The 18,225-nt window shown below is 33.6% G+C and overlaps 2 protein-coding genes across 2 annotated transcripts in view; one reads left to right on the top strand and one right to left on the bottom strand.

Moving 5' to 3' along the window:
- The window catches only part of LOC148944075 (uncharacterized), an 81,364-nt gene extending 72,262 nt beyond the window's left edge, over positions 1-9,102 (top strand). The window contains exons 11-14 of the mRNA XM_089100201.1: positions 2,278-2,407; positions 5,484-5,582; positions 7,296-7,577; positions 8,912-9,102. Coding sequence (XP_088956327.1) covers positions 2,278-2,407; positions 5,484-5,582; positions 7,296-7,574 — 508 coding nt within the window. The 3' untranslated portion in view covers positions 7,575-7,577; positions 8,912-9,102. The remainder of the gene's footprint in view (positions 1-2,277; positions 2,408-5,483; positions 5,583-7,295; positions 7,578-8,911) is intronic.
- Positions 9,103-11,339: 2,237 nt separating this feature from the next.
- LOC148944074 (tubulin polyglutamylase TTLL5-like) overlaps positions 11,340-18,225 on the bottom strand; it is a 136,971-nt gene continuing 130,085 nt past the window's right edge. Inside the window, exons 11-12 of the mRNA XM_089100602.1 lie at positions 16,401-16,570; positions 11,340-11,550 (exon numbers count right to left, since the gene is read on the bottom strand). Of these exons, the coding sequence (XP_088956728.1) occupies positions 11,340-11,550; positions 16,401-16,570 (381 nt within the window). The remainder of the gene's footprint in view (positions 11,551-16,400; positions 16,571-18,225) is intronic.

Genomic DNA, 18,225 nt, shown 5'->3' with positions numbered 1-18,225 from the left:
TTTGCTATTATGAACCTTTTTACTTTTAATGAAAATCGAAGGTGATGGTTTGTATAGATCTCTGGTATCACTGTTTTTTTGCATATGTAACTAAACTTATATGTTAAAAGTAAACAAGAAAATATTTGTTAAAAAACCTACTTACAAAACAGAATTTGCTAAATTGTATTCTAAACAAAGAAATATGTTTAATATTTTTATGTTCTGATCAAGATGCCTCTGACTTCTCATCCCCCTCTGAAGAACAGAGAAGGTTGACTGAGCAGAAAAACCAATGAGATGTCAACTTATATGGAGGACCGAATGTCATCTCTTGGTCTGTAATATTAAGTCATCTCTTGATATCTTGGTCATTAAGGATCTCAAGTGCACTAAGCTATCAAAACATGCACGGTGCATGCTCTGCTAAAGTCTTAATATGAAGAAAGTGTATGAAACGCCCGTAGTCCTAAAACAGGCAGTAGGCTTAATTGCTCATATGTGTTTTGTATCAAATCTCGGGGCTGTGAACCATGCTGAAAAAAGTACTCAGTTAGGTCAATTAAGTTACTTCTTCCTTTTTTTTGGGGGGGGCGGGGGTCAAACAAACAATTGACCTAAGGTTCAGGCCATAAATGCTCATTGTCTCCACAGCATAAAAAGATAAAATAACACAATAGTCGCTGGGATAATAGATGCCCCCCAAGGGTATGGTGTTTTGAGACAGGCAAGTCTATCTTTTTCCTTTTGTCGATGAACATTTGAAGGTAGTCTCAAAGCTTCTAACATTCCCCCCTCCCTATCCTGAGAACCCCATAGGCGAGCTTGAGACTGTCTTGGACAGGCAACGGTCGTTTCTCAAAGAGAGGGGAGAGTCACTCACCCCTCTTTAGCCATCAGCAACACGCAACACCTGATCTTCAGAGCTGGTACTAGCAATAGAAATTCTTCATTCTACCCCGAATTACTCCTCAGGGCATCTTCTCCTGCGCCAGGGTCGACACTTCATGTGTCGAGGGGGATCAATCCCCTCCCCGTATGCTTTGGCACCCATTACAGACTTCAGTCTTTCTAACCTCGACAGCGTATTCCACAAATTACCCTGCCTTATGAACAATCACTGGGCAAGATCATTGACAATATATCAAAACCTTGTTCGTGGGTTAGATAGGGATTGAAAAGTGTTTTAATTTTTTCTCCACTAATATCTCAAATAAAAAAAAGATATAAAAAAAAAAAATTGAAAGAAAGCAGACAGTAAAGAAAACTTCTGTAAAAGTTCCGAATGCCAAAAAAATAGGAAGGAAAATTTTCATATATACTTGAAATCCTACCTTGTTTGTAATAAATGGATACTAAATATGGTTATTAATCATGATGTGAAACAATAAAAATAAATTGATTTTTATGCTAATATCGTGTTATATTCGCCATGAACATCCAAGGTTTAGGTCCAAGTCCAAGGCTTAGGAAGTTTAGCTTATTATTCAACTCTACCCATGGGCGTAGGGATGGGGGCAGCGGCCCCCCCCCCCTAGACCTTCAAATTTACACTAGATATGGCTGTAAAAGCAGATGGTTTGGAAAAAAACAGTTGATAAAACTCCATCACACTATCGACTCCCCCCCCCCCCTAGACGATATGCTGCCTAATGCTGCCTACGCCCATGACTCTACCATCAAAATTTTTGTTTTTCCTGTCTAGAGTGACCAGTTCGATTTGAAAACGTTTGAATCCTCTATCACTACTACCCTTTTTTGTATCGCTCCTTTTTTGGCGCATTTTGATTTTCTCTTTGGGGAGGGGGGGCTTTAAAGTTAAGTGTTCTCTATGTTTTGTTCTTGTTTACTTAGTTTCTGTTTCTTTCTCTGGCATTTTAAACTGAATGTATCATTTCAATTTTTTATTACGCTGCTGTATGTTTTAACTTTAAGCTGGTTTTAACCGTAAATCATGCCTGGACACAGGGTGGGATAGAGGTGATCTCCCCTAAGATTGTTCCAAAGGACCCTTCCAGGAAAATTCTGTCCTAGAGCCATAATTTTTGGTTGTTTTCTTGTCACCCTCCCTTCTCCATAAAAATCGTCATAATGTCACCCCTAAATATTGGACTGTAATGTGTGGTCCATTTGCTTTTGCCTTATATTTTTCTTCTTCTTAACGTATGAATTCTAATGACATGGTTCTCCTAGCGAAATCTTTTTGTGTATTTTTTCGTTTCTCTCACTCTCCCTCCCCCTCCTCCTCTCCCTTTCTCTAAAAGGAGGTAAAGTTAGTCATTTATCCTCCAATTATAGAATCGAAGAAGAAATAGAGGAGGACAGCGCAAAAAGGGATATGAGTCAAGAGATAGTCAAGCAAAGTGAATTCGACATGCAATTTATGGAATCTGCAATGAATGACCATATGCAAAAATGTCAGGAAATTGTAAGTTACTGGTGATATTTGTAAAAACAAAAATGTTATTATTTCAAATAAAATTCATTGCCTTAACCCAATTTACTATATCTATACGTCATTGGAAATGCATCTTGAAACCGGATAATTTGACATATCCCCCCCCTTCTCCCAGAAAATTAGCATATCTTGTGATTCAACGGATATTCTGGGAAGAGTTCCTAGAATTATAAGAACATACCTTCAAACTACAAGGATTGTCTCTATGTTTTTTTTTTTTTCAAATCTTTCTTATTTAATTATTGAACACAAAATTTTTAACTTATTAGTCTGAAATCACAGTATTGGAGTAAAATATTATTTTGATGGACCTATCCCAAAAAGCTGGAAATTTTGAGCCTAAAAATTTTTTTTTACGCCTTAGGTCCCTTTTCCCCACGCCCATTAACTGATCTACTGGCATTTCCCCTAATATCTCATGTATAACTATGTAGTTCTGTAAAATTCTTAGTACTACTCAAAAAACGGTGTATAGTAACGGTTCATTCTGTATAGGCTACGTATAAGTTTATATGCAAATACAGTTGTAATTGAATACAAACATATAGTTATTTTTAATTCACAGTTTTTTTTTGTACTAATATCAAATCTTCCGCTTTGTAAAAGAAAAAAAAACAACAAAAACTTCACTCGTATTTTTTCTTCATAAAATCTGAAAACAAATCATCAACCTTTTCTTACTTACCATTCTTCCGTACTTACCTCAAACTTTTTTGATTTTTACATTCTTTTGCCAATATTAAGTGTCTCACTGTTTTTTAAGCTTTTTTTATGTTCTTGTCCTATTTATTAACCCGAAAATTGAATTCGGACTTTCGGGGCTTGTGATAGCGGTAATTTGAAATAAAATATCTTATCGTGTAGTTACTTGGGGCGATGAAGAGAATCTGGAGGAATATGTTATATTTAGTGTGGCTGCTGTTTGCAGAGGTGTCGTAACAAAGAAATGTTTCTCTGTAGGGGGGGGGCATCCAGCATGCAGTTACACTTAAGACAAAGTACTGTATTCAGATTGTTCCTCTTACGTCTAAAGGTACTGACATTTTCATTCTTCTAAAAAAAGTCAAAAACTGTTTACTGTGCTGACCCCACAATCTTGCTGATTCTTCCTTTCATAACAGCTTAGCCAACAGTATTTTGCAATTAGCTCTGGTGTATAATAATATAAGAAACGACCTTGATGCAGGAAAGTGATGTTACTTAATGTCTATTTTTTAGCTCAAATTGTTCAAATCAATTCATTATAATAAATATAGAATTTTGAATTTTTTTTTTCAGGACTGAATTTGAACCGTAAGCCTATTTGTTGAGGTTTTATTCATGAAGAGAAATGATTTTCAGATTTACTATTTTGCGTTCGTTTGATCATAAATAACAACTATGAACACACCTAATGGTAAAGGATGAAATTTGACGAAGCATCTGAGAAGTAAAAATATGAATAAGTTAATCAGATGGGTTTTATTTTCATTTTGTTTAGTTATGCCTAAAAAAGACACTTATTCCTATTAGATTCTTTTTTCTGTTTAGATCCTACTTAGCTGATCTTACAGAATTCTGCTAAGATTCTAGTCAAAATAGCTTAAATTTAAATTATTGTGCCGAATAGGATATTGAATAGAGGATAAAAAACCTCCGAAGCCATTGGTGACGCAAACTCAAATGATTTTATTGTCAAACGACTTACACGACCATGCCGATCATTGGCAGTTCTTGTGATAATAAAAGATAAAGTACTATAAAAACCTTACAAATCACAGCCATAGCCATCGTCACACAAAATTGTATGTCGACTCCAAATATCCCAAATAGTCAGACCAAAACCTAAGAAATTGAAGTATTCAATTCTCTGCAAAAAATAAAATAACTCTTGTTCAAATTAAAAAAAAAAAAAACTTTAAAGTCGACAACAAATAATAAGAATAATGAACTAAAACCCACAAATACGTACAATTGTTGACGAGTGAGTGTATTATTAAAAATCTTGACAAAAAAGGGAACAAAAATGTCGTAATGCATATGTCGTGCTGGTATTGGCTTCATTTTAGGTATTGATTCAACTACTTGTCGCGGGATCTACTGGCGCGAAGGGAGATACTCAGGGGGAGGATTTCACGAAGCCGTGGATTTGCCAAAATGTCGGCACCAAATTTGAAACGCAATTCATCACAACGTGCCGAAAGAGTTGTATAAGGGATTTCGGGAAATTTAGAAACTACCAGAAGAGCTGGGTATTCGATCCTTTCCAGGTGGTCCTTCTGGTCAAGCATTGGGTATGGAAGGAACGCTTCAGTTACTGACTTGTTTTTACAATGATAGGTAATATGCCAGTCGCCTAACTTCTCGGCAGCCGGAATTGAACCCTGTGTCGCATATTACCTAGCGAAGCACCAATCTGCCACGTAAAGGGCTTTTGATTACATTTTATTCTTAGTCCTTAGATCACTAATCTAAGAAGAATTAAAAAAACAACCTCAAAAATATTAAAATGACATCTGAAAAAAAATAGCCTCAGAGGTAAGATTAGAGTCCTGAGATTTTGTTATGTATTCTTTTGCAATTATTAAGACACTTTCTGAGACAGGGACGTAAGTAGGGGAGGGGGACTATTGAGACTTCGCCTTCCTGAAATCCTATATTTTTTTTTATTTATGGACATTTCTTATTCAAATTATCATTCCCCCCCCCTCTACTCCGTGAAATAAATCTTTCGCACGTGGCTGGCCACAAGTTCATGTCTATTTAGCCTTGCATCACTTTTGTCAAAGCTTTAGCCCTAAACATTGTTTATGTTATTTTCTTGAAGTTGTGTTAGATTTTATTTTCCATTGTAGAAATATCACTAGGAATATTAATTAAAATTTCTATTGTAGAAATATTTTAGAAATCGCTGAAAATACGCACTGTCTTACAAAATTAAAATATAGAATGTCACAAACAGAGACTGGGCTGGTAATTTTCTCTAAAAGCTTTACAAATCTTTTGATTTTCAAAATATTCTCATAAATTAATAAACACAAATTAATGAATGATTATTATCTTCCAGACAGAGGAGCTGGGGCGATATCGTAAAACGTATGCAGAAGTAAGGAAGAAAGTTGATACGAAGGAGCTGCATATCCAGAAACTAAATGAAATGCTTACTGTAAGTTTCTCATGTCAGCAGTGTTTATCCTATGTTCGTATATGTATGTTTGGATGTATCTATGGGAGACACTTTCCCTGTGTATGTATGGGAAACGCATCATACATACGAACTTAGTATTGATAAAATTTGTACAACATAGTATACAACATATTTTCACAAATTTTAATTCTTAAATGATGTCAACTGGAAGTAAAAGTGAAAACAAATTGAAAATGTAATATTGAAATTCATTAAATAGTTTCAAAAATAATATTTATGATAATACTTATCATCAGAGGTAGTATTTAACAATACTATCATCAGAGGTAGTATTGTTACGAAAAAGGATCATTTTTAGTTCTTTAAATACAAATAACATCGAAATACAAACATTTTTGACCCTGGATAGGTCTTGAGTCTGTTTATGTCTGAAAATCGGGATTCACAGTTAAACATTTGGAAGAATAGGAAGATAAGTCTGCCAACCAAGATTAGAATATTAGAAGCTACAGTGACGACAGTGGTCAAATATGACTCTGAAGCATGGACGCTCCGAAAAGCAGATGAAGATTTGCTAGATGTTTTCCAGAGAAATTGCTTAGGGATTGTTCTGGGTACCCGGTTGACTGACCGTATTTCAAACAATAGGCTATACGAAAAATGTGGTTCAATACCGCTCTCTAGGGCTATAATGAAAGAAATGTTGAGGTGGCTGGGGCACGTTGTGCGGATGAAGGATGACAGATTGCCGAAGATTGTTCTTTTCGGCCAACCGTCTAAGGCTAAACGGAAAGCAGGTCGTCCCCGTCTGGGGTGGGAGGACGTCATAAAGAAAGATTTAAAGGAAATGGAAACTTCGTGGGCGGGTGTAAAAAGGGAGGCTTTGAATAGATTGGGGTGGAGGAGGATCGTGCGTAGCTGTGTTGGCCTCAGGCGGCTTGGTGTTGCGGTGAGTTCTTAGTAGTAGTAGTAGTATTCTTAAATCACCTGAATCCCTGTTCCAAGCTAGACCTAAATGTTGGTATTTATAAATTTCAACAGCTTCTCTATAGTGCTGGACAATACTGCCTAGCACTGGACAATAAAGGGCTGTAGTGCTGGACAATTTTTTTGGTTTGTTTGTTTTTGTTGGTATTTTTTTCTCCTCTGGCCATTGAGGCCAGAGGAGAAAAATTTTCCCGCCTCCTTTTCTTTTCTAGCCATGGAACCTCACAGGTGAAACTATGCTGAAGTTGTTTTTTTTATATTTATCGTGAAATTTTGGGTATTTTCGAAGACCACACTGCCTTTCCATGGCAATAAATAACAGTTCAAATAGGGATACATCCTTTTATTAGACAGCGAAAAAACAATAAAAGAATCCTAAATATTTCGATCACATATACTCATCAGCATATTTTATGTATATATGACGGTCATGTAGGACGTATATATGACTTAGTATATATAACGGTCTTAATTGTTGATAGACTGTAGGAATTTTTTCTCTGGAAGGTTTGTACTACTACTGCCAGAAACGTCTGGTAGTACCAAGCTCCCCAGTTGAGGCTGACACAGCTTTGGACGCTCCCCCTCCGACCCCACTAATAAAAGTTTATGCTCTTTAACACCTCTCGTAAGGTTTGTTTTAATTTTTTCAGATTAACGAAAAGAATACCTTCTTTTCGATTCATTTGGGAGATGATCTGCATTTTCGTTGACCTGGATCCTTAATTTTTTTTTACTTTGCAGAATTTGGCTGCTCAAAAAGAAGGTACCCTCAAGGAAACATCTGAATTAGATAAAAAGCTTGGGGAGGAATTGGTACAGTTAACTAATTGTTGCATTGATGAGGCCAAGAAGATAAACGAAAATTCCAATGCGCATATAGATGCTGTAGATAGAAAATGGCTCGAAAAATTAGCAATTATGAAAAAAATGATGGACGAAAAGAAAGGTGACCCTGAATTAGCCAAGAGTATAGAGGAAATATATGCTGACTACCCTGTGCTTCATAATTTAGATTTTTAAAAGGTAAGTGACTTGAATTATTTTGTCCATATTAAATAAGCGGTTGCGATCACAGTTCAAACATCTGCACGTCGGGAACAAAGTTTTTCTTTTTTCAATAAGAGGTTGTAATCGCAATTCGAACATTAGAACTTCGGGATCAGAGTTTATTCCTTTTTTTTATTCTGAGCCTATTCAGATTAGCCTTTACTCTGTAATTAAAGCTTGTATATAAAAGGCAAATTCCGTGAATATATTTGTCTTGTAAAACAAGAGGTTGTAATCACAATTTGAAAATCCGAACTTTAGATCAAAATTTAGATAAATATATAGTATATTAAGATAGTTATTATATAGTGTAATAGTTAGTCAAATATACAGAAGGTTGTAGAGCGAAAACAGCTACCGAGCAGGAACACAAAGGTTCCTCTCTGTGAGTTTATGTCTCAGTTTTGCGGTGTTAGTTCATGGTTTGCCTTTGAAGTCGAACTGCACAGTAGGGAGAGGGGTCGGAAACACTATAAATTATATAAATTTTATTTTATGTTTTATAAATTATATAAATTTTATTTTATATTTTATAAATTATATAAATTTTATTTTATATTTTATAAATTATATAAATATTTTATAAATAATAAATATTTTATCAAATATTTTGTAAATATAAATTATATATATATTTTTATTTATTTTGTATTTTATATTATATAAATTTATTCATAAATTATATCGTAGTTTCCTTTAGTTATTAAATAATCCACTTTTTTAATTTGCCCCCGATCCCCTGCGTTGTATTTCATTATTTGTGTGACTTTTTAATAATTTTATGAATTCAGAGGAACGAATTGTATGTGCCCCTTGTGATAATATATGTGCCCCATGTGCCCCTGGGATGATTTAAATAAGACCAATCAGTAGGAAGAAATAACAACTTTTACTTGTAAGCATATTTACAATTATCGAAATTATATTTTAAATATTTTAGGTAAAATACATGTTAGGGTAGATTCATTTATTGCCAAAACAAATTGCTACCATTATGATAAGTAGCCACCAATGAGAAGACAATAAATTTAATGACAATAATTTATTGACGATAATAAGACACAAGTGCAATGATCAATTAACTTTTAAATCAGTAATACTGAGACAAAAAAGTCAAGAAATCAATGGATCTAGTTGGAAATCACTCAACTCCTTAAATTACAATTTGGTTAAAAGTAGATTGTGTTGAGAGCATATATAGATGTGTTTTTTTACCCTTCATCGGGGTTGACAGCTAAGACCCTCAGACAGGACAAAGCTAACGTTCTATTTCAACCAATAAGAAATTAATACATTTATCTTCTTTTTAGATGGAGCTTTATTGTAAATGACTTCTTATGATGTCATCGGTGTTCTGTGTTTGAAGACCCATATTTGTAATGCTTCATATCCATATGTTTATTCTTGTTTAACATATTATATGACTTCATATGCAAAATAATTCCTATTGTTGGAAAACATTTTTTTTAACTTATTCAAAGGTATTAAAGATTTTTATTAATGTGCACTTCCTTATGTGAACTAGCTTCGAATTGGAAGGTTGTTTCGCTAAGTGATTCAGTTACGTGATTCGTTAGGTGATTCAGTAAGCTAGATGTTGATTTGGTGCCTTGGCAATCCTTGCATTTGGGAAGTTGATTTGGCTCGCTCACTTTCAAAAGCAGAGGCTGTGTTCATCAATACGCCATAATAAGTGAATTAGACTCAAACTATGGGTAAAATAAAAGAAAACTGTATACCTGGGTCTACCTTTTAATTGGGGGGGGGATGGAGTCTCAGAGATGGTACATTCTTTCATAGCAGTTAAACAAAAAGTGTATAAACATATTTAGTCACATTTCAAAGAGGAGAGGGCAAAACCTTAATCTTGGTATGGCTTTGCTTCATGATGTACTCTTGTCACAATGATTGCAACAACCTGTATTCTCTTAGAAATATGGGGGGTGGGAGACTCACTTTGAAAGTTGCTCGAAATACCACCCCTTTCATGATACAAAAGTAGCAGCCTAATATGCAGCTTTATCAGGTTTCAACCCGCTCCTTTCCCTCGTCCAAAGAAAATTCTCTGATTTAGGTGCTGAAATAAAATGAGTTGTGCCTGGCAGCTCATAAAATGAGTTCTCTGTTAGCGAGAGCTTGAAATCACTCTTTCGTGTTTATGTGGCATAAACAAACTTTTCTTGGTGATTCTGGCAATAATTTTTAAGGTCACCAGTTCTTGGTCATAATTCATAGTTGCCATGTTGTTTCAATTGTTTTTCTAATAGCGAAAACTGTTTTTCGGACAATACTTTCTTTAAGTCCCAGAAACATCGAAATAAAAATCTCCCCCCCAGGATCTGTTTAAGTACATTCATAACAGAAGGGTACGATTTCTTAAGATTTTCTTTATGATTGTTTTAAAAATCCTGAAGTTTTAAGTGCATTATCACATTTTGGTCAGTTTTGCCACATTTAGCTGTGAAAATAAATAAGCAAATCTTTTTATTTCAATTTGTCGATAAATTTGGTAATGCTTTTCATGCTTGAAAGTTCACACTGAATTCAAAAATTTAATCTGTTGATTCCTGTTGATTCAAAGAAGGTCGAACTTTCCCAAGTTTTGGGTGCCACACGTTTTTAGCTGATTTTTCGCTGATTATTTACGTCGTTTTTTTTAATTTGGCCCTTGCTGCTATAAAAAACAGCATAGCTGTATATGGACGTTATTTTTGTTAAAAATTGAAATCTTGATTTTGCCTAATTTTTCAAGTTATATATGGTTGAGTAAGTTTTATTTTAACCAGGTTTGAGAAATCAAATTTTATTTTCACTGTCCTTGGTATTTTAATATCTAATCTAAATTGCATAGCAAGCAACAGGAATGGGAAGAATATTTAAAACTTCTTAAACATTATAGCCTCTGGTATCCACTGCAATGGAGAAATTTTTCTTTTCAGGGCGTTTAACAAATTGAATAACTTTTAATTTAACAATAGTTAACAAATAAATTAGTAACTTGTCTGGAATATGGATATAAAACGGACAATGTGAGAATTCTCCAGTCTTGAGACAAATATTGCAACCTGTGCCTTCAGGGGTAACGAATGCTCTAAGGATAATTCCTTCTCGCCAAATGAACGATGAGTTAAATAAACTTTCTGTTTTCAAAAGTCGCCGTGAATTTTCTCAAGAAGAATGAAATCACAATACAAAGAAATTGCTTTTCAAATTTTAATTCCGTCAAACGCGGTAAATAAATTTACCTATTCAAAGGTTCATCTCAACTCTTGCCTAGGTCTTACTATCCTTGGTCTGAAGATCGTTTTAGTGTTACCTGAAATGCGGTCATGTCCTCTACTAGGCACCAGAGACTAGACAACGAATACACCATACAGGCACTTGCACACTCGTACCAAATGTTTAGTGTCCAGAAAGCAATTGTTTACCCCAATCATCAACAAATAAAGACTTAACTATCTTCAACCTAATTCCGTACCTCTTTTCTAGTTTAAAATCTAAAGATGAATGACGAATTTATTATCTCAAAACTAAAGTACCATGTACATAGATACTAGGAAGCAAAAGCGCTGCCAAAAATGTCGTGGGGAAGAGATAGGTACTAAGGGAAGTTTTTTTCTTGCCTGTATTCAAGCAAGATTATTTTTCAGTTTTCTCTCATAGTACGTTTTGTAGAAAATCTTCTTGTTTACCAGGGGTGGTCATAGCCCCCTGATCCCTTCCCTGGTGGCACACTTGCTAAGAGGAACATGGTTTTTCTTCAGTATGAGATGACCCGTGTCCATTTAAAAGGCATGCCTTTTTCAATAAGTCTAGCCTTCCTTTTTCACAAATAACGGGAAGTGGTAGCTTTGTGTGGTCAGAAAACTTTTTTCCAAACAAAAATTGTAGTGAACAATCCGGCTCAACTTCAGTATGTAAGGCTAACAGCCGCTCAAAGTCTGTTTCACTGCAAAAGAAGAGCTAAAAATATTATTAATAAATTTGACGGTTTTTATTCACTAAGCTACTTCTTGAGATCATTGAGGTTTCGATTTTATCTTGATAATTTGATATCCTTTTGGGGTTCTTTCATGAAGATATTTATCTATAGACAGAGATACATAACGTGCATAGATGTGGCAATATGTATCATACATGTCTATGATATATAACGTGCATAGATGTGGCAATGTGTAGCTTCGTGGACTACTATATCTGATTTCTAAAGGATGTCTGAGTTTCTATTTGTCTTTTGAATTTTACTGGCTTAATACGGGATTAACATAATTTCTATCTGTAACTAAACTCCGCTTAACAAATTGGATATTTCAAATTTTGATCCGTATCGAGTCGGTAATGGGTGAGCGAAGAAGGGGTTCTTGTCGCCTTTCTATAACTTTCGAATTTTAAAATGGGCAAAAGCTACACCAATTTCCAATTGATTGTGCTTTTTTCGAAGTTTCTACGACAACTTCTTCGATACGAAGTGCCCTGCTCTAAAGGAAAAAATAAAAAATAATACATTGTGCCCACATCGTTCTTTACTTAGGCAGCGCTATTGCGCTGCCTATGATATTTATTTATAGACAGAGATACATAGCGTGCATAGATGTGGCAATATGTATCATAGATACCTATGATATATAACGTGCATAGATGTGGCAATGTGCAAGCTTTGTGGACTACTATATCTGATTTCTAAAGGATGTCTAACTTTGTATTTGTCTTTTTAATTTTACTGGCTTAATACCGGATTTTCATAGAGTTTCTATCTAGAAAATAGTCATTAGCCTTAAAAAAAAGTTTTGTAAAGAGTTCGATGTTCGATGTTCTCGGAGTTTTGATCAAAGGATTCGATCAGATTTAATTATAATTTAGGAAATTTTTAATCGTCTGTCACTTTTATTTTAGCGAAGACATTTCATTTTGTTTAAAAAAATTACTTTTTGTGGTTAGCATCTACAAATGGTCAAATTGCTATTCCTTAATTACAGGTTTTATAAAAAGCTTTTTTCTGAACTTGATCCTACTAAATGAGATCTTAAGCCGTTGCCATAATCACATCTATCATATTGTGACATGTATCACTTAGTAACATCTATGTGATAGTAACAGGATGTACGTCTTTACTATCACAAATGTTTTTCATAATAACGAATATCATCATACAGTTCCAAAAACTCTTTTATTTATTATGTCAGTATCTGTTGTACTGTGACATACTTGGAGAGACGAAGTTCTTTCGATTTTTTTTTAATTCAGTTCTGATTCCGTGCTGAATAAGTTCAAAACAGGGAATGTGTGCATTGAGCGTCTGTGCTCAGTGGGTACGACCAAATTTGCAAACCTGTTATGAAAGTGAAATTTTTTTTTGCCATTCTCTCTCATTTATTAAACTAATACTGCTACCTATTAGCAAAAGGTAACTGCACATCGTGTGTAAGTATTGGTCAATATATATATTATATATATATATATATATATATATATATATATATATATATATATTTATATATATATATATATATATATATATATATATATATATATATATATATATATATATATATATATATATATATATATATATATATATATATATATATATATATATATATATATATATATATATATATATATATATATATACGCTATATATGTGTGTGTGCTCATATTCTTTGTCTATGCCTAACAAAAATCCACTGCTTTTTTGTGGCAGTGTTACATTCTCACAAAACAACCTATGTGTGTTATCATTTTTAAATAGTTTGGTTCAGTTTTATATAAAAACAAGTGAAATAGTTAGCTGACGAGAAATCATTAAGAAAAATCTAAAAAATGTGCCCTGAAGGAGATTTGAAAAAATACGAGTTTTCTTTTGCCCATGAGGACCTGTTTCACTGAATTCATGAGTTTTTTAACTACGGCAAAACCTGTTTTAGGAGCATTCTTCATACTGTCTTAGCAATGTTGTTAAATATTGTTATTATTTAATTGATACTGTTAATAACTTGTCATGGAATCGTTTTTCTTTTTGACGCAAAAGCAGTCAAATAAATGTTTTTAGCATTTGTATGCTTGTTCTGAGTTTTCTGAAAGAACAAATACAGTGCTTACTTCCACTATTTAAAAGGGACATTACCTCTGGATGGACAAACACAACGTGCAGAGCCCCACAAGGAACCGACTTTATCTTCATCTGCCTGATCAACTTCGTCCTAATAGATTTTGATGGAAGATTCAAGCTGGTAGATGTCAAGCTGCTATTTTATTCTAGTATCTAACCAAGTGATAGAGCCGCAGCTCCGTGATAGCCTCCTAAAGCCCTTCTTTGATGATTGCGAAGAGTAAAGATTGACTCTCGGCCACTTCCAATCAATTATTATTAGGTTATGCCCCCTAAAGCGGGAACTCGAGTTCCCCCTAGTGCCATTTCCAATTTTTCGTCGTAAAAATCCTTAGATTTGTGCTTCCTTCTGATTGACTTTTCCCAAGCACGTTGATAAGCTAATAAAAGCCGGTAACACATCAATCCAAACTTTTGCTGCAATGCACCGATTTAAGTGAGATAGCAGCAGTGTCAATTTGCCTATCTAAGACTGTAGTTCGAACACGCTGCCCCTGTTTGGGACCCATTAGTCCACAATACCAGCTACTTATGTGACTAAATTGGAGCTATGCAGAAAAGAGCAGTAGGAATCATAACCGAAAGTAGAGTACTAGATTATATCCAAACACTGAAAAATCTGAGCGTTGAATTAATACAAGATAGGCGTGGTCACTTAATAATGTCTTTTGGGAAAGAGTTGCTTGCCTCACCTCAGCACCACCACATCTTACCACCTAAGGCTGCAGTGTATCACCGAGCTTGGACAAAGCCGAAATTAGATCCTGTAGCATTAAACAAATCGGCATCGTAACTCGCTCGCCTCTTATTTTGTCGAAGTCGTAGCGATTTGATATATATATATATATATATATATATATATATATATATATATATATATATATATATATATATATATATATATATATATATATATATATATATATATATCTATATATTTTGTAAAGACAAGGTAATTTTGCCTTGTGATAGAGTGTATGTCTAATTAATCCTAAGCCCAAATTTAGAATACCACGTTAAAAACACCAGGGTATTGGCGGCTGGCCATCTAAAAAACCATGACTGTAGTGGATGCCTTTTTTGAAATCCCATTAAAAAATTTGTAATTTCATAAAACTCACTTTCTAGACTTAGTAAAATGGTAAGAAAGTTAATAGATCTTAATTAACGGAAAAGTTAAAAGTCTTAGGGTGAATATTATTAATATAACGTCTTAGTTAATACGAGGAAACCAATTAGTTGGAAACCCTGCTTATTAAAATACACCTTTTTCACTAAATGCTGGAGTGTTATCCTCATTATTTTGATTCTCAATACATATTTGCCCTTTATTCATTATATTGTAAGAAAAAAATGAAGGGCATATGTAAAATGCTGAGAAATTAGGTAAGTTTCATTTAAAACGGGATATGTGGTCAACCTAGCTATAAGAAACATGATCTTGGCCAAACGTCCTTAGAACGATCGATCTTGAGAGAAGAAAATGCAATATTCGGGAAAGATATTTCTTTTTTTTTCGTAAATCCGTAGTATTAATTAGCAATATTACCAAGTAATAGCCCTAATCACCAAGGAATAGGTATAAAAATAAGCTATTCCTTAATAAATAAAATTAATAAAATAAAAATAAATATTTTTGGCTTTAAAAAAAAGTTTTAAAGCAAAAAGAATCCAAATATTTTTGGTAAATTTTAGGTTTTATCTAAATTAAAATTGGATCATTAACTGGATAAATATAATTCAACTTTTCTGAATTTTTCTAGTTTTGCTAGGTAGTGTGGTGCTTTTGGGTGAAACATAATAATGTGAGATAGTAGCCAGAAATACGTAGTCATATTTCAGAATTCTTCAAGAATTTTTAACATTAAAGTGACTTTTATTTGGGGAGCCTGAGCTATTTTCACGGTCAGCCGTTGGTAAGCCGTTTAGGGGGGATGGGCGAAGATTTTAATTCAGTGGATAAGAATAGGCCTACTATTTTTATTGTTTGTTTTGTAGTTATCCTCTCATGTAAAGCATTCCCTAGGGTTTTTCCCTAGGGAAAATCCCCTAGAGTTTTTCCTCTCTTTCCTCTCTTTTCCTCATTTTCCTCTCTTTCCTAGGGTTTACATTTTCGTTTTGGATTAAAGATTGCCAGTTTTTCATGGATTATGCTAGCCCTAATGAATAGCCCAAATTGGGCTAGTTTTACTTTTCTTTTCAAGTATTTCCTTTTTCACGTATTCCGCTCTTTCTATGAAAGAGTGAAGCTCTTTCACAAAAAAAAAAAAAAAAAAAAAATGCAAGCCTCTTGCTTGCATTTGCTACTTTCTCAAGGAATGAGAAAGTAGGAATTGAAGGGTTACCAAAAGTTTTCCTTTACTTGGACAGCTTTTCAAACATGAACTATTGACCTCTGTATGTATAAATTTATAAAAGTCTTCGACAAAAATTAATTGTCGAAAAAGGCGAAAGTAGATAAAGAGAAGTTTTAAGCTCCAATCTCGTAATGCTGATATGAAATAAAGCTACTGTTAGTTCATATTTTGATTTTCTTTATTATTTTTTCACGGGTTGGAGTTTGAGTTTCACTTTTTAAGTTGCTTTTTAAGAGAAAAAGTTTTCTTATCTTCATTTTGTTCTGCAGTTCTGCTATACAATGTAGCACTTTCTGCAGCACCAAAATAACCTGAAATATAAGCCGTAGATACCTAGCAATGTTGCAAAATTCTTCAAGTATTTCTACATCTAAATGATTGTTATATGGGAATCCAAAGCTATCTTTACACTCTTTTTCCAAGCCATCTATAAAAGACCGAAGCTGGGTAGACAAAAATGCTATCTTGTCGTCGATTGTTGCACGAGGAGAAGCCAAAACTTTCTAGAAGCAAAAAATTACATAGACATGAAATATGAGCGCAGTATTCATAATAATACAATTTAATCTGTGAGGGTGCATTGAAATTAAAATGAAACTAAAAACCTTGCGGGGGCTGTTTTTTTTTGTGACTTCATATTCATATATGGTGATTCATATCATATTCATATATGGTGATTATCATATATAGTGATTCATATCATATTCATATATGGTGATTATCATATATGGTGATTCATATCATATTCATACATGGTGATTATCATATATGGTGATTCATATCATATTCATATATGGCGATTATCATATATGGTGACTCATATCATATTCATATATGATGATTATCATATAGGGTGATTCATATCATATTCATATATGGTTTACGTTTCTTTTTGTTGTTGTTTTTTCCAAATATCTTTCTGATCGGTAAAACTAAGTTAGCTCTTTGCTACCCGTACTGGGCTTTTTGAGTTTAAAGTCGAAGGAAGAGCCTGCTATAGGACTAGACAGATAGAGTGTTTCCTCCCAGCATTTAAGTGTACATGTGCGAATGATAAGCGTATTTTTTTGCAGAAAAGATAGCAAGTTCTTAGAAAATTATTTTAGGGTTCTAAAACATAACACTCAGTAAAACAACTTGCTTGGCCTTGCCATTAAGAAGTATATTAAGTAATTTAGTACATAATTCTAAGAAAATATTCAAAAAAAAATGAGAACACCGCACAAACATAAAAGTCAGCTTATAAAACGCTAATGAGCGTTCACCTAGAAAGAGATTTTACTTGAAGAGGAGGCGAAAAATACTCCCTAATAAATATGACCGTTTTGAACTTCAAAAATGGTAAATTTACCTAGCCCTTAATATTAGTACCTGAGAAACATAAAATCATTATAAAATGGGCAATTTGCTCACTGATACCATATATGCCAACCGATACAAAACATTTTCCCACTGATACCATACATGGTATAAGCGGGATCATCACTTGCTAAGACTGTTACGATAGGAAACTTAAAGTGAAAAGTATATATATATATATATATATATATATATATATATATATATATATATATATATATATATATATATATATATATATATATATATATATATATATATATATATATATATATATATATATATATATATATATATATATATAAATCAATCATTCAATCAAACATTTATTACCCACTCAAGAGAAAAAACAGTAGAGTAAGACACAAAAAAACAGAAAAGAACATACACTGAAAGATTCATAATATATATAAAAGCGCATTAACATCACAGTAACCGATATCAAAAATAGGTGGACGATCACTTAAATTAAAAAAAATAAACTAATTGATCGTAAAGACCAATGCGGCAAGCTGTTTGCTCATAGATCCTCCCAAAAAGGACAGGCAGGGCAGCATTTACCGACAAATTATTTATGATGTATCGATTTCGGGTCCGCCTTGGGAGGTACATCAAAAATTTTGAAAATTTCAAATAATTAATCCGCAACTTCTTCCTATCCTTATTACAGAGAATGTGATTGAAACCACGTAGGTAATAAATAGCAGGGGCACAATATGCACTATATAGGCGATCAAGTTTATAACTTACTTTTCCAGCTTGATCAAATGCCAAATTCTTGGGAGATTGTTAAGATAGA

Source organism: Artemia sp. Qi Xiang Cuo, chromosome 14, assembly GCF_049724085.1.
Source record: "Artemia sp. Qi Xiang Cuo chromosome 14, ASM4972408v1, whole genome shotgun sequence".
Lineage (NCBI taxonomy): Eukaryota > Metazoa > Arthropoda > Branchiopoda > Anostraca > Artemiidae > Artemia > Artemia sp. Qi Xiang Cuo.
The sequence above is the reverse complement of the archived record's forward strand: the minus strand, read 5'-3'. Positions and strand labels throughout refer to the sequence as shown.